We start from the raw sequence: 21,632 nt of genomic DNA, 5'->3' as shown, positions 1-21,632 counted from the left end.
GAGGTGTAAGTAGCAGCTATTGTCACTATTGGAACTGAGTTTATTTTCCAAACAATTTTACTTCATAGAAAGAGAAAGAACTACTTTTTCATTCATTGGCTATTTATGTCCTAAAAATGAGAGGTACTATACAACAACATGACTTGGTATTTGGCATTAGTAATATAATTTGATACACTGTATATATTATTAAGTGATGACCATAGTTAGAATTTTCACCAAACAAGAGATAACTACATTGACTATGTTACAAAGATGGCCTATGAAATTTACCTCTGAAGCTCATACTTATTTGCAAATATTAAGAATTGAGCTGGGTGGGCATGGTGGAGTACACCTTTGTTCCTAACACTCAGGAGGCAAAAGCAGCCTGGTCTACACAAAGTGAATTCTAGGATAGCCAGGGCTATTCCATAGAGAAGCTCTGTCTCAAAAACAAGCAAGCAAGCAAACAAACAAAGAAGTGAATTAATATACCAGAGTATAATTCAGTGGTAACGCTCTTGTCTGGCTTATATGAAGGACTAGGTTTAATCTCCAGTCTGAAAAAGGGACAGATAGAACAAATTTATGCCTTTTCAGGGTTTACTAGCTCGTTTAATCCTTTGTTAAAACTGGAAAGTGTTGGAGAATTAATTAATCATAAACACACAGGATATGACACCATGAAATCACTCAGCTGCTTCTGCCAATTCTCAAAAACAAAGTTTCTTTTTATAAAGTAATTTAATTTAAAGTGATACATTTATGGCATAGCTGCCTGGGGGGGGAAAAATTGTTTTCCTTATGCCCACAGTGCAGTTTTGATACGGATAGAATACATTCAAATGCAACAGCTTCAGAGATCAAGCCCTCTCTAGGAGACTGTGTGGCCTGTTTTCATTGTCTCTCACTTTATCATCTCTGATAAAGGCCTCCAAATGTCACAATATGGATATAGAAGACGACACAAGGCAGGTACGCACACTTGCATGTAAGCCACAAAGAACCCACTGTACATCTGTGTGTACTCAGCAAGATCTTTTAAGCCTTTAGGAGAAGATAAGCATTTGCCGGCAATTTAATAAGCCTGATACAAAAATAACTCTGATATTAAACCTTTGTTAATGTGCCTGGCAGTCTCCAGAGTCACGCATGTCTGAACTATCTGAGATATTTTTCCACCACGAAGCATGGCCTAGAACTAATCTGATTTGGGGTTTTGTTTATTTAAATCAGACTGTGGAAAGGATTTTCACATCCTGTCTTTTGAAATACAAGTTGAATCCCACCAATGAGGTAACGTGAGAGAAATAATCACAGAGTCAAAGCTAACCCGGTGTTTTCCTAGTAAACAGCAGCTGCATATTTTGACTTGGATTTGCTCACTGTTCTTTCTGTATGCCAAGCTTGATACCTGTAGTAGGAAGATGATTGGCACGCAATGGTTGCTGCTCCCTGGTGTGGTTTCCACACTCTGCTCCTAATTACATTTGGCATATCCTGCCCCCCTTCCCCTTCCCTTTATTTCAAAAGTAAAAACAATAAAGTCTGTTATAGACCACTATGTGCCAAACATTCCACATTCATATTGGAACTAAAAATCATACAAGAATTAAGTAATATTTTTGAACCAGAGAGACAGCTTGGCAGGTAGGTACACTATCTGCTCTTAGAGAGGACCCAAGTTTGATTTCCAGCACCTACATGGAGACTCCCAACCATCTTTCACTTCAGTTTCAGGGGATCTGACTCCTTCCTTCAGCTGCTGATGGCACTGGGCAGTCATGTGGAGCACAAACATACATGCAGACAAAATACTCACATACATAAAAATAATTTAAATATATTTTCAAAAGAAATAATATCCTGAAAGCAGAATGGGACAGAATATGAAATTACATATTTTGAAACAAATTCATAAATTCCATGATTTATAATTGCTAAAAATGAGCAATTATTGTCATAATAACATATGTAGTAATAATATGTCCTTGTGCTTGTTAGTGTTTGCATTCCAAGCTACATGGCAAACTACAGACTATGAACATGCATGTTCTGTTCTCCAGTACATGCTATACACAGGGCCTCAAGCACAATACATCTTCAGACTATTTTGCTCAGGCTGGTGATCAGTTCCAGGACCTTATACTTGCCAGACAAATGCTCTACCACTGAGCTGCAGCTGCAGTGCCCAAAGTATGTCCTTAACGAATAAGAGGACCCATCAGGATGTGTAGGGACAATCCCAAGGAAATTTTGATGCACTAACATTTCATCTGTTCCTCTAATGCCAGAGCTCATTGGCTGTGTAGCCTCACCAACAACCAGTTGATTCATTTATATAACTTAAGAATACTTACTCTCATTTCCTTGTCCTGTTGGAGAACCAAGTGAGATCATCCATCCCAAATGTTTACCACAGTACCTGGCATAGAAGAGGTGTCCATCCTGTGATAACCTTTTATACTTGGCCACCTAATCTATTGTAGTAGAATTAGAGTAGCTAATCATGGCTGACTAGCAGTCAAACATTATGGAGTTTTTGTTACAGAAGAGTAACATAAATAAGAAAATTGCAGGTGTTAAGAGTAACTGATGAAAATCACACTAAACAAAAGCAAAGCTTCAAAGAATTACACAGAAACATAAGCAATGAAGAATGAGATGAGAAAATACATAAATGAAATTCAGAAATAATAGAAACAAACCAAGCAGGATGACTGATGCCTGTGGACCTCGCACTTAGGAGGCTGAGGCAAGACAGTTGCCATGAATGACAGGTCAAACTAGCCTACCTAGTAAGTTCCAGACTAGTCTGGATAGAAGATAAAACCCTGCCTTAATTAAAATTGTCTTCCCAGCAACAGAAATAAATTAAGTGTGGAAAGCAAAGTAATATAGATTGACAGTTTACTATCAGAGAATAAATAAGATGTGAGTAAAATGTTATTTCAGTGGCTGAAGTGGAAATTTCTTGTTTCTTTGGAGCCTTGGTTGCGTCATGTGATGTTTTTCTGGAAACTGTCTTCTGAGAGGATGTTTTTACTAAAGCAGACATGTAGGAGTATGTTTTGCTGAGAGCCGACATGTGGTGTTTTTCTGGAAACTGCCTTGAAAAATGGAGTGAGATGTTTTGCTAGAGTAGACACTTAAAAGAACACATGGTGTTTGGGAGGGGTACAAATATAAACCAATAAACAGTGGATGATGCTGTGTGGTATTGGTGTGCCTTGCCACTGTTTGCTGATCATTGTTGGTCATGACTTTATAGAGAGAAATGCACCAAAGAACTTTTGGAGCTGTTGTGTCAGCTTCTTACTGTCTCTGCTGACTCTAGCCAATTGGCAGTGCCTTGAGGTTTCTTCTAGATCAACCTGCCATTGCTGATGAGTGAATGGTGGATTTGTGAGTGGATCGAACTGCTGCTGATTAATGTAAACTGAGCTGCTGATATCCTAACAACACAGATTGTATTCACCCCAAAGAACTATTTCTAAACAGGTCCACATTTTCTTTGCCCTACTAACCTTTCCTTTCTACTACCTCTGGGGAGTGGTAGGCTAGAAGGGAGTTTAAAACATTTAAGTATACTTATTAAAGTATGTTTTGAAAAATATAAGCCTACAGATAACAGTGTAACAAATGAGACAGACATGAAAGAAAATAAATAAAAATGGAAATTGAGCCTCTATAAGTAATAGTGAATTAAAGGTCAGGAACAATGTAGAAGTATAAATGGAATAAAGTTCATATTAGTCTGTGATGTTCTTGGGAGGCAGACAAGAATGGATGCTCCTTGAAGATCTTATTGAAAAGCTTTCCATCATGAAATAGAGAACTACTATGCAATCTCATTGCTTTTTGACATATTTATTTGGAAACAGATATAACCCTATTCTGTATCATTTTTTATATTTAATTTTTAAAGACTTAAAGGCCAGCTTCAAAATTATTTTTAAAGAAACTATTTTATGTTCCCATATTTTATGTATATGAATACTCTGTCTTCTGCATACCAGAAGTGGCAATCATATCCCCTTATAAATGATTGTAAGCCACCATGTGATTGCTGGGAATTGAACTCAGGACCTCTGGAACAGCAGTCAGGTGCTCATAACCACTGAGCCATCTCTCCAGCCATTATTACTTTAACTGTGTAAAATTGGAACTCACGGTTTCTGTTGGAGGCTGGCACATTGCCTTTGGGTAGCTCAGCTGTCTGTGAATCTTCTGGGCCTTTCTATGTTGAATTGAAATATAATTAATAAAGAGTGAGTAGCTGTGACATTGGATTGGCATCTGAAATATCTAATGAGTTACTCAGACATTTAAAAACCATTTGAATATTCTAGATACATTTCTGAACCGCCATCTTACATACACACCATACAAAGTAGAAGTCTATGAGCAGAACATAATCTTTGTATTATCTATGTTCAGGGAGAAACTGTACCCTCCATAGGGGGTGAAATGCTTCTCAGCTAGCCTGTGGTTCATTTAAACTCTTTAGGTTACATAAGCCGTTACTAAAGACAAAAGTTTAGAATATGGTTCTTGACCTAGTTTGACCCTCTTCTGAAGGCTGTCCTGGGATGGACTCATCTTTCGGTCTATAAGTTAGAGGGGAAAAGCCCAACCTAACCTAGTGTCATATGGCCTTCTCTATGGTACAATGCTCTCTTGTTGCTTTGCTACTCAGTAAAACAATTTTGCCCAACAACAACAGACACAAGAATCAAACAATAGACACAAAGTACAACTAGATGATTCAAAGTTTTCAACTTTGTGAGATTTTGAAATCACCCTGTACACATGAATTACAATTTTAATTTCAGAGATTGGACTGTATATAATTCAATTTCTGTTCCACATTTTCTGTGCTTACAGCTCTTACTCCGACTTGTAAAGAGGACACATTTAGAACAATCATTCCACCCAAGTCCAGATCAGTAAACCAACGTGCTTACTGGGCTTCCTTATATAAGCCCATGAGTGAAGGGGATACTTAGGAAGCAGGAGTGATCCCACAATAGTCACGTGACCAGAAAGTCCCTCCCCAGTGTGGATCATGTCTTCCCCTTAGCTGCATAAATGGAGTACCTCTAAGGTACATTATATCCACTACTAATCACTTCTTTTTAATGGTGTCAGAATCGAATTTGATCACCCAAAGTTGTGGAAACTGACGATAATTGATGTAAGACTTAGAATCCTTGTCACTGTCACATAACAGTAAAACTAGAGTTCATGAGTTAAAACCATAGCAGCTATTCCAAAGATGGGCTATTTGGGCAGCAGGAAGGCTAACAAAGGAGCGGGCTGAAGGATACAGACTATCTCCACGCCTGAATGGGCAATATGCTAATTATATCTTATACAGGCATGCACTTGTAGTCACAAGCTCCCTGATTCTACTAAAATATATAAATTCAAATATTATACACATTTTCTGAAACCTATACATCATTACACAGTACAATGGAAGTTAGAGGCACGCCTCCAAGAACTCTTATACACGAAGAAAAACAATAAAGTTTCCATCTTCAACCTACATTTCCCCCTAAAAGAGCAGGGAGAAAAATCAAACCCATCAAACTGTCTAATAGCAATTCAAATTTTTCTTTCAATCCTGTGCTTAAATGAAAAATGAGTTGAGGTTATGTCAGAGTGAGAAGTGTCCAGGCAGTTCAAAACTCACTAAGTTCAGAGACTTGTTTCCATGAATGTTGGTGTTCCAGACCCCTTATTCGAACCCAAACAATAAAGCCAGTAAGAATATGATTTTTCAAACTAATCCTAGCCTCAGGTTAGCCTCTTTCATATAAAATTTTAATATACCTGAACAATAAATATAATAAGCTTTAAGATTATTTTTATTTCATTAACTAATTATTATTATTATTATCATCATCATTATTATTTTGCTTTTCTGAGATAAGGTTTCACTACATACACCAGGCTGGCCTCGAACTCAAGGATGTCCTCTTGCTTCTATCTATCCAGTGCTGGGATTACAGGTGTGCAACACCATGGCCAGCTTCAAAATTATTTTTAAAGAAACTATTTTATGTTCCCATCTCTGAGTTAACATTAGATCTGCAATCTCCTGATACATTTCTCTGCTGTGTATGTATTTCGTGTGTTTCTAGCATCTCTTCAACTTTAACCCCCATTCATTTTCATAAGTTTATAGTTGTGTGCTCTTCCTATTTGTCCTGACCCTATATGTTTTGCTTAATAATTAGAATGAGAATATTTATTGACTCTGATTGGAATTTTATTTTAAAAATTAATATGGAAAACCCTGTTGGGAGAAATCCATTCACATCAAAGGTCCTTGCTATGGCACACGGTGCTAGACAAAATTGGCTCTCTCCTGAACTATGAAATGAACACTCTCATCCTAGACAGACCAACAAATCCCTTGTCTAGTATTCATTTGCATCAACCAAGAAATGACAGGGTTATACAAAGTGGAAAACCCAAGGGCCAACTGGCTTATGAGAACAAAGAACTAAAATAATGAAAATTATTATGTTAATCATTATTGCACAGTGCATTTCACAGTGCAGATGGTGACTTAAGTCTGTGGAGAGTGTGTTTTGTGCAATCAATCAATCAATCAATCAATAAGAGCTTTCAGGTGTTTGCTAATGTTTTCTCAGCAACTTTTCTCATGGTCAAGAGCAGGCAAATCAGTAATAGGTTCTGATCCTTTACCCTACCAGCCTGCTCTGCGCACTGAGGCTTTAAGAAGTAACAGCTGAGTCTGCAGACCACTTCAGATGACTGACCTACCAGCTGAATGGTTGATATAGACTTGCCTCCACCTGACTGGTCATTTAACTCAGGACTGAGTCCAAGATGGTGGGTATGTCCTGCATGTCCATTAACTAATGGCAGGCCCTGCAGAACAAGGACAGTGTAAAATTAGTCAGAGGCCAGAAGCACATGTGTAGACGTTTTTTAGTACCATGGTTCTATGCAGTGTTTTGCTTGTCAACATTTTGAGGAGGACACATAAAAATAATACCTGAAAAATCTTGTAGTGATGAGTATTTATTTAAAAATATCACTGTGGAAAACCATTGCACATATCCAGAATGCATTAACAATAGACCCTCAGAAAGTCTAGTTGTGACTTAAAGAGGCTGAAATGGAAGTATTTATATTGGAAGTTTAAATGGAAGTTAATATTGTCGTTTAATTTACTAAAAATTAAACTTATATAAAATTTTATTTCTCTTTGATATAGGTACAAAAATGATTGTCAAATTATATTGTACCCTGAATCTACAAAGATATCTTCCTAATTGTATTACTCAATTAAGCATTTGTGAACATTCAAACATGTATATTCCTTTTATTTTATGCAATAACATGGACCTTAAATTGCGTTATTATTATTATTATTGTTTTTAATAAATATGTATCACATGTGCATAAGCCCCAGCACCTGTGTAGAGGTAAAAGGACAACTTTCTAGACTGCAGGCACCTGCGTTCCCCAAACATGAAAGGATCTCCTTTTTAAACCAATCATGAAGGTAAAGCAGATTACATTAGCTGCTCAGTAAAGGGCTTTTTAAAAGAATTAGTAACTCTAGTTAAGAACTAACATGCTAGTTAGAATACGCTGCATGCTGTTGACATTACTGTGCCTTCCCTTATGCAGATTGACTTGTGAAGATATCATTGTGATAAACTAGGGAACCACATCCAGGCTCTTGCACATGAGAGGCACTGAACCACCAAAATGATCACCAGCCCTTTAATTGTTTTAAGCTTTAAATTAATTAGTTATTGGATTAATTTAGTCAGTTGGAGATAGCCAGGCTGGCCTTGATCTCTCTATATAGCTAAGGATGACCTTGAACTGATTCTCCATTCTCCATTCTCCAAATGCTGGGGTTATAGTTCTGTTCCATCAAACCCAATTTATGTGGCACTGGGGATCAAACACTCAGGGGTTTGGGCATGGCAGGCAAGCACTTCAACAACTGAATTACATCCCTAAGCCTCTGTTTATCTTATTTATTTGTATTTTGAGAGTCTTGCTCTGTAGCCCAGGCTGGCCCTGAAGTTGTGATCCTTCTGTCAGGTACCTGGGTGTGTAAGTCCACATACTGCTTACTTTTACCTTTAAACCAGTCTTTTTGAAATCCAGATGAATATAATAAAACCTCAAAGCGAAGGACAGAGGAGACACAAACCTTGGTATTTGGCGATACAAGAAGGATAAAACATTTTTCTATCAAGAAAAATCCATGGATGCCTCCAAGTAGTCCCAACAGCTTCCAAATAGGACTTTGGCTTTCGTGGAAATGCCCAAGCTCTGCTTCCTGCTTATGTAAACCAAGAACCTAAAAATTAAAAAAAAAAAAAAAGACTCAGGCCAGGGAAGCAGGTAGGCTAACAGCAGAACTTTACCTCTCCCCCTATTGCTCCAAACCCAATTGCCCAGTCTTATCCCCAGAAGAACATTTGCTGTGTCCTTACTCCCCCACATTTGCTGTCACCCTCTCCCCATCTCCAATGGATCACGGAGATCTTCCACTCCAAATTTTTCTTCCTGATCCATTGCTATATCCCAGGGCCCAACTGCAGCAGGCATGACCTAGGAACCCACTCCAGCAGAAGCCAATAGGGTAACTGCAGAACTTTATTCCTGTCCTCTCCTCAAAATCCAGCCTCCCCTTTGCATCTCCAGCTCTGGGGCACAGCAGCTGCTACAGCCATGCCTCCCTTGCTGCCCTCTGTGTCCAGCACGCAGACCTCCTCTGACCTCTCTTTCTCAGTCCTCACATCCAGCAGGCATTCCCTGAGACTCAGCAGCCCACTACAGCCCGGGAAACAGGTAACCTAACTGCAGGTTTTTTCCACCCCATCCTCTTCTCCAAACCCAATGTCTCTTCATTTCACCACCTCAAGAGCAGACCATAGGTTTCCTCTTCCCTTTTTGGTCCCCATCTCCAGCTGATAACTCAGGTCTTCTCCAACCTTCTTCCTCAATTATCCTGTTATTCCAGCTCCCAACTCCCATATCCATTCTCTGGGAACCCATGAGCTAAGCCTGATAGACAAGCAGATAAATGAGCTTCAGATCTTTACTTTCCCTTCTCTCTTCCATATCCAATCCCCAGGATTAACCCCGGCTCCTTAGCAGAGAACCTGTTGTGCCCTCTCCTCACTGCCTCACTGCCCTCATTCCCAGGGAGTGAACCCAATGCTGGAAGAACAACCTGCTTTCTTCTCTCCTGCAGACCCCCTTCTACCCCAATACACATCCCTAAGAGTTAGCTCCTAATACACATTTTATCAGAAACCACCAGTGGCCACACCTATCAGAATACCAGAAGAATTTTCTACCTGGCAACACACAGCCACCATAACTTAAGAACTAGAGAAGGCAGCAGAAACCAAGGAACAAATCACCCACCCAACAAAAACAAGACCAGATATTAGCAACAAGAATTATAGTCTTCTAAACCTAGATGTTGAGAAACCAACATAAAAACACAATCAATAATAACCAGGACAGTATAGATCTACTAGAGCCATATAACCCTACCACAAAATGCCCTAAAACTGCAACATGGCTGAAGCACAAGACAACGACCTTAGCATAGCTTTGGTGAATATGACAGAGGTACTTAAAAAGGAAATTTTAAAAAATCCTCTACAAAATCTATGAAACCACAAACAGAAAAAGAATAAAACAGTTCAAGATATGAAAGTAGAAAAAAATCATCAAAGAAAACACAAACTGAGGGATAGTTTGAAGTGAAATTTTAGAAACTCAAACAGGAGTCTTAGAGGCAAATATCACCAAAAGAATACAAGAGATTGAAATACAAGAGAATCTCAGACATTAAACACATGATAAAAGAAAGAGATATATATTGGTCAAGGAAAATATTAAATCAAAATTTTCCTTGAATAAAACATCTAGGAAATCTGGAACACCACCAAAAGACCAAATCCAAGGATAATAGTAGGAATTGAAGAAGCAGAAGAAACCCAGGTCAAAGGCACAGGAAATATTTCCAACAAAATCATAGAAGAAAATTTCCCTAAACCACACACAGAAATACCTATCAAGGTATAGGAAGCATACAGAACACCAAATAGAAAAGAAAAAGAGTTCCCTCAGCGTGTAATAATCAAAACACTATACCTATAGAACAAAAAAAATCAAAAGCTGTAAAGGGAAAAGAGTAAGTAATGCATAAAGGCAGACCTTTTAGATTAATACCTGACTTCTCATTGGAGAATCTGAAAGTCAGAAGAGCCTAGACAGATGTCCTGCAGACATGAGGAGATCACAGGTGCCAGCCTGGATAACTATACCCAGCAAAATTTTCAATCTCGATAAGTTGAGAAAATATGACATTTTATGATAAAATCAAATTTAAGCAACTATAAATTTAAGCATCTATAATACAGCTCCACAGAAGATGCTAGAAAGAAAACTCCAAACTAAAGAGGCTAACCACACCCAAGAAAACACAAGAAGTTAAAAAATTTTAGCCCAGCAAATCAAAAGAGAGTACACACACACACACACACACACACACACACACACACACACACACACTCATGCACACACCTACAACATCAAAACATCAAGAATCAAAAAACACACTCTGACAATCTTTCCCAACATCAGTGATCTCAATTCCCCAATAAAATGACACAGATTAACAGAATAAATGCAAACCAGGATCCATCCCTCGGCTGCAACCAATAATCACCTTAACATCAAGGCTCGACAATAGCACAGGGTACATTATGGAAAGAGTATTTTGAAAATATGGACCTAAGACACAAGCTGATACAGCCATTTAAATATCTGAAAAAATACACTTCACTAAAAACTCATCAGAAAAAATAGAAAAGGACACTACATACTCATGAAAGGAAAAATTCCACCAAGAGGCATTACAATTCTTAATATGTCTATCTGAAAACACAAGTGCAACCAAAGTCATAAAAAGAAATATTTCTGCAGATTAATTCACATATTCATCCTCATACACAGACAGTAGGAGATTTCAATACTCATTCTTTCCTACAGATGGTTATTCAGACAAAAACTAAATAGAGAAATTTTGGAACTATCTGATATCACAAACCAAAGGGACTTAGCATATATTTCAAAATATTTAGCCAAACCTAAAAGAATATACCTTACCTTCCCAGAACCTCATGGAACTTGCTCCCAAACTGACCACATACTGGACACAGGCAAGACTCAATAGATTCAGGAAAACTGAAATAATTCTGTGAATCCTATCAGGTCACGACAGATTAAAGTTGGACATCATAACAACAGAAGCAACAGAAAGCTTGCAAACTTATGGAAATGAAATAACTCTTTACTGAATGAAAAACCGGCCAACGTGAAAATTAGGAAAAAGTTAAAGACTTTCCAGAAATAAATACACCACATTCCCAATGAAGGTGGTTCCAAGAGGCAAGTTCATAGCACTAAGTGTTTACATAAGAAAATTAGAGAGGAGAGATGGCTCAGAGATTAAGAACACTGACTGCTCTTCCAGAGGTCCTGAGTTCAATTCCCAGCAACCACATGGTGGCTCACAACCATCTGTAATGGGATCTGATGCCCTCTCCTGGTGTGTCTGACAAGAGCAGCAGTGTACTCACATACATGAAAGAAAATTAGAGAGATCTCATACTAGTAACTGAACAGCACACCAGAAAGCACTAGAACACAAAGAAATCACACCCAAAGAGGTGCAGAGGGCAAGAAATAATCAAACCGAGGGCTGAAAGAAACAATGAGAACCATCCAAACAATTAATAAAACAATTGGTTCTCCCGGCCCGCAGCAGCTCTCTGCTCCCAGACCCCGTGAGAGAGAGACCCAACCGCCTGGTCAGGTGGGCACTCCTGAGGCTGCAGAGCGGAAGAGACCACCAACACTGCTCACCCCTGCCCACATCCCTGGCCCAAGAGGAAACTGTATAAGGCCTCTGGGCTCCCGTGGGGGAGGGACCAGGAGCGGCAGGACCCCTGCCTGAGACACCGCCGGAACCTGAAGGAAACAGACCGGATAAACAGTTCTCTGCACCCAAATCCCGTGGGAGGGAGAGCTAAACCTTCAGAGAGGCAGACAAGCCTGGGAAACCAGAAGAGACTGCTCTCTGCACACACATCTCGGACACCAGAGGAAAAAGCCAAAGACCATCTGGAACCCTGGTGCACTGAAGCTCCCGGAAGGGGTGGCACAGGTCTTCCTGGTTGCTGCCGCTGCAGAGAGCCCGTGGGCAGCACCCCACGAGCGAACTTGAGCCTTGGGACCACAGGTAAGACCAACTTTTCTGCTGCAAGAAAGCTGCCTGGTGAACTCAAGACACAGGCCCACAGGAACAGCTGAAGACCTGTAGAGAGGAAAAACTACACGCCCGAAAGCAGAACACTCTGTCCCCATAACTGACTGAAAGAGAGGAAAACAGGTCTACAGCACTCCTGACACACAGGCTTATAGGACAGTCTAGCCACTGTCAGAAATAGCAGAACAAAGTAACACTAGAGATAATCTGATGACGAGAGGCAAGCGCAGGAACCCAAGCAACAGAAACCAAGACTACATGGCATCATCGGAGCCCAATTCTCCCATCAAAACAAACATGGAATATCCAAACACACCAGAAAAGCAAGATCTAGTTTCAAAATCATTTTTGATCATGATGCTGGAGGACTTCAAGAAAGACGTGAAGAACTCCCTTAGAGAACAAGTAGAAGCCTACAGAGAGGAATCGCAAAAATGCCTGAAAGAATTCCAGGAAAACATAAATAAACAAGTAGAAGCCCATAGAGAGGAGACACAAAAATGCCTGAAAGAATTCCAGGAAAACATAAATAAACAAGTAGAAGCCCATAGAGAGGAGACACAAAAATCCCTGAAAGAATTCCAGGAAAACACAATCAAACAGTTGAAGGAATTAAAAATGGAAATAGAAGCAATCAAGAAAGAACACATGGAAACAACCCTGGATATAGAAAACCAAAACAAGAGACAAGGAGCTGTAGATACAAGCTTCACCAACAGAATACAAGAGATGGAAGAGAGAATCTCAGGAGCAGAAGATTCCATAGAAATCATTGACTCAACTGTCAAAGATAATGTAAGCAGAAAAAGCTACTGGTCCAAAACATACAGGAAATCAGGACTCAATGAGAAGATCAAACCTAAGGATAATAGGTATAGAAGAGAGTGAAGACTCCCAGCTCAAAGGACCAGTAAATATCTTCAACAAAATCATAGAAGAAAACTTCCCTAACCTAAAAAAAAGAGATACCCATAGACATACAAGAAGCCTACAGAACTCCAAATAGATTGGACCAGAAAAGAAACACCTCCCGTCACATAATAGTCAAAACACCAAACGCACAAAATAAAGAAAGAATATTAAAAGCAGTAAGGGAAAAAGGTCAAGTAACATATAAAGGCAGACCTATCAGAATCACACCAGACTTCTCGCCAGAAACTATGAAGGCCAGAAGATCCTGGACTGATGTCATACAGACCCTAAGAGAACACAAATGCCAGCCCAGGTTACTGTATCCAGCAAAACTCTCAATTAACATTGATGGAGAAACCAAGATATTCCATGACAAAACCAAATTTACACAATATCTTTCTACAAATCCAGCACTACAAAGGATAATAAATGGTAAAGCCCAACATAAGGAGGCAAGCTATACCCTAGAAGAAGCAAGAAACTAATCGTCTTGGCAACAAAACAAAGAGAATGAAAGCACACAAACATAACCTCACATCCAAATATGAATATAACAGGAAGCAATAATCACTATTCCTTAATATCTCTCAATATCAATGGCCTCAACTCCCCAATAAAAAGACATAGATTAACAAACTGGATACGCAACGAGGACCCTGCATTCTGCTGCCTACAGGAAACACACCTCAGAGACAAAGACAGACACTACCTCAGAGTGAAAGGCTGGAAAACAACTTTCCAAGCAAATGGTCAGAAGAAGCAAGCTGGAGTAGCCATTCTAATATCAAATAAAATCAATTTCCAACTAAAAGTCATCAAAAAAGATAAGGAAGGACACTTCATATTCATCAAAGGAAAAATCCACCAAGATGAACTCTCAATCCTAAATATCTATGCCCCAAATACAAGGGCACCTACATACGTAAAAGAAACCTTACTAAAGCTCAAAACACACATTGCACCTCACACAATAATAGTGGGAGATTTCAACACCCCACTCTCATCAATGGACAGATCATGGAAACAGAAATTAAACAGTGATGTCGACAGACTAAGAGAAGTCATGAGCCAAATGGACTTAACGGATATTTATAGAACATTCTATCCTAAAGCAAAAGGATATACCTTCTTCTCAGCTCCTCATGGTACTTTCTCCAAAATTGACCATATAATTGGTCAAAAAACGGGCCTCAACAGGTACAGAAAGATAGAAATAATCCCATGCGTGCTATCGGACCACCACGGCCTAAAACTGGTCTTCAATAACAATAAGGGAAGAATGCCCACATATACGTGGAAATTGAACAATGCTCTACTCAATGATAACCTGGTCAAGGAAGAAATAAAGAAAGAAATTAAAAACTTTTTAGAATTTAATGAAAATGAAGATACAACATACCCAAACTTATGGGACACAATGAAAGCTGTGCTAAGAGGAAAACTCATAGCGCTGAGTGCCTGCAGAAAGAAACAGGAAAGAGCATATGTCAGCAGCTTGACAGCACACCTAAAAGCTCAAGATCAAAAAGAAGCAAATACACCCAGGAGGAGTAGAAGGCAGGAAATAATCAAACTCAGAGCTGAAATCAACCAAGTAGAAACAAAAAGGACCATAGAAAGAATCAACAGAACCAAAAGTTGGTTCTTTGAGAAAATCAACAAGATAGATAAACCCTTAGCCAGACTAACGAGAGGACACAGAGAGTGCGTCCAAATTAACAAAATCAGAAATGAAAAGGGAGACATAACTACAGATTCAGAGGAAATTCAAAAAATCATCAGATCTTACTATAAAAACCTATATTCAACAAAACTTGAAAATCTTCAGGAAATGGACAATTTCCTAGACAGATACCAGGTATCGAAGTTAAATCAGGAACAGATAAACCAGTTAAACAACCCCATAACTCCTAAGGAAATAGAAGCAGTCATTAAAGGTCTCCCAACCAAAAAGAGCCCAGGTCCAGACGGGTTTAGTGCAGAATTCTATCAAACCTTCATAGAAGACCTCATACCAATATTATCCAAACTATTCCACAAAATTGAAACAGATGGAGCACTACCGAATTCCTTCTACGAAGCCACAATTACTCTTATACCCAAACCACACAAAGACACAACAAAGAAAGAAAACTTCAGACCAATTTCCCTTATGAATATCGACGCAAAAATACTCAATAAAATTCTGGCAAACCGAATTCAAGAGCACATCAAAACAATCATCCACCATGATCAAGTAGGCTTCATCCCAGGCATGCAGGGATGGTTTAATATACGGAAAACCATCAACGTGATCCATCATATAAACAAACTGAAAGAACAGAACCAGATGATCATTTCATTAGATGCTGAGAAAGCATTTGACAAAATTCAACACCCCTTCATGATAAAAGTCCTGGAAAGAATAGGAATTCAAGGCCCATACCTAAACATAGTAAAAGCCATATACAGCAAACCAGTTGCTAACATTAAACTAAATGGAGAGAAACTTGAAGCAATCCCACTAAAATCAGGGACTAGACAAGGCTGCCCACTCTCTCCCTACTTATTCAATATTGTTCTTGAAGTTCTAGCCAGAGCAATCAGACAACAAAAGGAGATCAAGCAGATACAGATCGGAAAAGAAGAAGTCAAAATATCACTATTTGCAGATGACATGATAGTATATTTAAGTGATCCCAAAAGTTCCACCAGAGAACTACTAAAGCTGATAAACAACTTCAGCAAAGTGGCTGGGTATAAAATTAACTCAAATAAATCAGTTGCCTTCCTCTATACAAAAGAGAAACAAGCCGAGAAAGAAATTAGGGAAACGACACCCTTCATAATAGACCCAAATAATATAAAGTACCTCGGTGTGACTTTAACCAAGCAATTAAAAGATCTGTACAATAAGAACTTCAAGACACTGAGGAAAGAAATTGAAGAAGACCTCAGAAGATGGAAAGATCTCCCATGCTCATGGATTGGCAGGATTAATATAGTAAAAATGGCCATTTTACCAAAAGCAATCTACAGATTCAATGCAATCCCCATCAAAATACCAATCCAATTCTTCAAAGAGTTAGACAGAACAATTTGCAAATTCATCTGGAATAACAAAAAACCCAGGATAGCTAAAGCTATCCTCAACAATAAAAGGACTTCAGGGGGAATCACTATCCCTGAACTCAAGCAGTATTACAGAGCAATAGTGATAAAAACTGCATGGTATTGGTACAGAGACAGACAGATAGACCAATGGAATAGAATTGAAGACCCAGAAATGAACCCACACACCTATGGTCACTTGATTTTTGACAACGGAGCCAAGACCATCCAATGGAAAAAAGATAGCATTTTCAGCAAATGGTGCTGGTTCAACTGGAGGGCAACATGTAGAAGAATGCAGATCGATCCATCCTTATCACCCTGTACAAAGCTTAAGTCCAAGTGGATCAAAGACCTCCACATCAAACCAGACACACTCAAACTAATAGAAGAAAAACTAGGGAAGCATCTGGAACACATGGGCACTGGAAAAAATTTCCTGAACAAAACACCAATGGCTTACGCTCTAAGATCAAGAATCGACAAATGGGATCTCATAAAACTGCAAAGCTTCTGTAAGGCAAAGGACACTATGGTTAGGACAAAATGGCAACCAACAGATTGGGAAAAGATCTTTACCAATCCTACAACAGATAGAGGCCTTATATCCAAAATATACAAAGAACTCAAGAAGTTAGACCGCAGGGAAACAAATAACCCTATTAAAAAATGGGGTTCAGAGCTAAACAAAGAATTCACAGCTGAGGAATGCTGAATGGCTGAGAAACACCTAAAGAAATGTTCAACATCTTTAGTCATAAGGGAAATGCAAATCAAAACAACCCTGAGATTTCACCTCACACCAGTGAGAATGGCTAAGATCAAAGACTCAGGTGACAGCAGATGCTGGCGAGGATGTGGAGAAAGAGGAACACTCCTCCATTGTTGGTGGGATTGCAGACTGGTAAAACCATTCTGGAAATCTGTCTGGAGGTTCCTCAGAAAATTGGACATTGAACTGCCTGAGGATCCAGCTATACCTCTCTTGGGCATATACCCAAAAGATGCCTCAACATATAAAAGAGACACGTGCTCCACTATGTTCATCGCAGCCTTATTTATAATAGCCAGAAAATGGAAAGAACCCAGATGCCCTTCAACAGAGGAATGGATACAGAAAATGTGGTACATCTACACAATGGAATATTACTCAGCTATCAAAAACAACGGCTTTATGAAATTCGTAGGCAAATGGTTGGAACTGGAAAATATCATCCTGAGTGAGCTAACCCAATCACAGAAAGACATACATGGTATGCACTCATTGATAAGTGGCTTTTAGCCCAAATGCTTGAATTACCCTAGATCCCTAGAACAAACGAAACTCAAGACGGATGATCAAAATGTGAATGCTTCACTCCTTCTTTAAATGAGGAAAAAGAATACCCTTGGCAGGGAAGGGAGAGGCAAAGATTAAAACAGAGACTGAAGGAACACCCATTCAGAGCCTGCCCCACATGTGGCCCATACATATACAGCCACCCAATTAGACAAGATGGATGAAGCAAAGAAGTGCAGACCGACAGGAGCCGGATGTAGATCGCTCCTGAGAGACACAGCCAGAATACAGCAAATACAGAGGCGAATGCCAGCAGCAAACCACTGAACTGAGAATAGGTCCCCCGTTGAAGGAATCAGAGAAAGAACTGGAAGAGCTTGAGGGGGCTCGAGACCCCAAAAGTACAACAATGTCAAGCAACCAGAGCTTCCAGGGACTAAGCCACTACCTAAAGACTATACATGGACTGACCCTGGACTCTGACCTCATAGGTAGCAATGAATATCCTAGTAAGAGCAGCAGTGGAAGGGGAAGCCCTGGGTCCTGCTAAGTCTGAACCCCCAGTGAACTAGACTATGGGGGGAGGGCGGCAATGGGGGGAGGGTTGGGAGGGGAACACCCATAGGGAAGGGGAGGGGGGAGGGGGATGTTTGCCCGGAAACCAGGAAAGGGAATAACACTTGAAATGTATATAAGAAATACTCAAGTTAATAAAAAAAAAAACTTAAAACAATTGGTTCTTTGAGGAAACCATTATGATTGACAAAGTCATATCCAAAAGGAGGAGGAAGAATACACTAATTGACAAGATTAGAATGAAAATGGAGACATAACAACATACACCAGAGAAATCCAGATAATCATAAGGACATACTATAAAAACCTGTATCCCACCAAATTGGAAAATCGAAAGAAGTGGATAATTTTCTTAATACTTATCACTTGCCAAAGTTAAATGAAGATTATATAAGCAATCATATAAACATACCTATACAAGTCGTAGTGAAATAGAAGCAGTAATTAAAGGTGAACCAACGACAAAGCCTGAAGCCAGATATTTTTAGTACAGAATTTTACCAGACTTTCAAAGAAGTGTTATACCAATACTCTTCAAATTATTCCACAAAACAGAAACAGAAAAAATGCTAATTAATATTATGAGTCCACAGTTACCTCTAAAAAGAAACCACTTAAATCAGTGATTCTCAATCTATAGGTTGTAAATCCTTTGAGTGGAATACATCAGATACCCTGTATATGACATATAGTTACTTTATAATTCATAACAGTAATAAAATTACAATTATGAAGCAGCAATGAAATAATTTTATGGTTGAGGGTCACCACAACATGAAGAACTGTTTTAAAATTGACCCAGCATTAGGAAGATTGAAAAACACTGACTTAAAGATCCAACATAGAAAGAGAATTGCAGAAAAATTTTCCCTATGACGATAAATGTAAATATTCTCAATAAAATACTTTCAAAGTAAACTGAAGAACACATAAAGATGATCATCCGCCATGATCGAGTTTCATCCCAGTGAGGTACACATGGCTTAACATCTGTAAATGAGTAAATGAAATCTACCACATAAACAAACTGAAAGAAAGAATCACATGACCATCTCATTAGATACAGAGAAGGCATTTGACAAAATTCAACACCACTTCATGATAAAAGTCCTGGGATGACTAGGAGTACAAGGGACATAACTAAACATAATAAAGGTAGTTTGCAGCAAGCCACAGACAAGATCACCTTGAATGGAGAGACACTGAAAGCAATTCCACTAAAATCAGAAACAAGACAAGGCTGTCTATACTCCATATATAGTCAATATAGCCCCTGAAGTCTCGGCTACAGCAATACAGTGATGGAAGGAGATCTAGGGGATATAAGTTGGAAAGGAAGAAGTCAAAGTGTCTTTATTTGCTGATAATATGATAATTTCCCCTGGAAAACTTCTACATTTGATAAATACTTTCAGCCAAGTAGCTGAATAAAAAAAATTAACTCACAAAAATGAGTAGCCCTCCTATATACACATGACAGATGGGCTAAAAAGAAATCAGGGAAACAACACAACAGCCTCAAATTTTATAGAATATCTTAGGGTGATTCTAATCAGGCAAGTGAAAGACTTGTATGATAAAACTTGAAGAAATTGAAAAGAATATCAGAAGATGGAAAGATTTCCCATGCTCACCGATTGGTAGAATTAAGAGTAAAAATGCCATCTTACCAAAAGCAATCTACAGATTCAATGTGATCCCCATCCAGATCCCAACACAATTCTTGAAAGGACAATTTTCAGCTTCATGGTAACAAACAAACAAAACCAAATAACCAAAAACCAGGATAGATAAAACAAACCTGAATAATAAAAGAACTGTGGAAGGTATCACATCACAGATTTCCAGTAGTACTACAGAGCTATACTAATGAAAACACACAAAACAGAAATGTAGATCTGAAATTGAAGATTCAGACATAAAGTCATATACACATGGACACCTGATTTGTGATAAAGAAGCCATAAATGCATCTTAAACAAATGATGCTGGTCAAACCGTAAGACAGCATGTTGAAGAATCCGAATAGATTCATACTTACGACATTGAACAAAATTCTACTCCAAATGTGTTAAAGATCTTAACATGAAACTAGATATATTGAATCAGATAGAAAAGAAAGTGAGGAATAACTTACACTTGTTACATAGGAAAAGACTTTCTAAACAGAACACTGTTAATTCAGACATTGAATTCATAAATAGAACCTCATGAAAATGAAAAGCTGTCCATGGGAAAAGATAGCATCATTTAACAAAGTGTTAGCCTATAGAATGGGTAATTTTTTTTTACCAACTACACATCTGATAGAGGACTAATATCAAAACTATATAAAGAACCCAAAAAATTAGCTATCAAAAAGTGACCCAATTAAAAATGGAGTATTATTGGAGATTAAAATTAAAATGGAAATCTAAATAGAGAATTCTCAATAGAGAAAGCTGAAATATCTGAGAAACACTTAAAGAAATGTTCAACATCCTTAGACATCATGAAAATGCAAATTAAACAACTTTGAGATTGTATCTTACAACTACCAGAATGGCTAAGGTTAATAAAACCAATGACAACTCATGTTGGCAAGGTTGTGGTGTGAAGAGAATATTCATCTATTGCTGGTGGGACAGCAAACTTGTATAGTCACTATAGAAATCAGTGTTGGTACCTCAGGAAGATGGGAACTGATCTACCTCAATCTAGCTTTGGGATTTTTGGAACAAGGCTCTACCATCTCTGACACTTCGAGTTTCTAATGCCCTTAAACCAACATGATAAGAAGAGAATAACGGTGGCAGAAGGGGTGATTGATCCAAATTACCATGGAGAAATAAGGTTCCTCTCCACAATGGAGGTAAGAAAGATTATATGTAGAATAAAGGAGATCCCTTAGGGCATCTCTTTGCACTACCATGTCCTGTGATTAAAGTCAGTGGGAAATTACAGCAGTATAATCCAGGCAGAAAGACAAAGAACACAGACTTGTCAGGAATGAAGATATGGGTCATTCTTCCAGGAAAAGAGCTAAGATCTGCTGAGGTGCTTGTCAAGGGTGAAGGAAATACAGAACTAGTACCAGAGGAAGGTAGTTGTAATTAGTAGCTAAGGCCTTGTAACCAGTTACAGAAATGAGAATTATAATTGACATGAATGTTTCTGGAATATTTTAAGAATGTGTTTGTACAGATGTTTGCATGTTTTCTTCAATTTCTTTATTGTGTTATGTAACATCGATTAAGAGAATATTAATGGTTATCATATTTGACACGATAAAAGGATGTCTTTCAATGGACATTGCCATCTACATTTGCAGTTGTACTAGGGATAATTATAACATGTTGGATGTAATTATAATCTGGTTAAATATGTAATGTGCTTTTAATTGTATATGGAATGGTTATATCATGCTTAGGCATTATTATGACCAGGTTATTGCTTTCA

General features: G+C 38.5%; 1 protein-coding gene across 4 annotated transcripts in view; it reads right to left on the bottom strand.

Moving 5' to 3' along the window:
- The window catches only part of Slc39a12 (solute carrier family 39 member 12), an 88,346-nt gene that overhangs the window by 33,448 nt on the left and 33,266 nt on the right, over window positions 1-21,632 (bottom strand). For 2 of the 4 annotated variants that reach the window (XM_087590274.1, NM_001106124.3), the window contains 3 exon segments: window positions 8,195-8,344; window positions 6,781-6,888; window positions 4,156-4,222 (listed from right to left, as the gene is read on the bottom strand). In XM_087590274.1, coding sequence (XP_087446400.1) covers window positions 4,156-4,222; window positions 6,781-6,888; window positions 8,195-8,344 — 325 coding nt within the window. 4 annotated transcript variants of the gene reach the window in all.

This window comes from Rattus norvegicus, chromosome 17 (assembly GCF_021556685.1).
Source record: "Rattus norvegicus strain SHRSP/BbbUtx chromosome 17, alternate assembly SHRSP_T2T, whole genome shotgun sequence".
Classification (NCBI taxonomy): domain Eukaryota; kingdom Metazoa; phylum Chordata; class Mammalia; order Rodentia; family Muridae; genus Rattus; species Rattus norvegicus.
The sequence above is the reverse complement of the archived record's forward strand: the minus strand, read 5'-3'. Positions and strand labels throughout refer to the sequence as shown.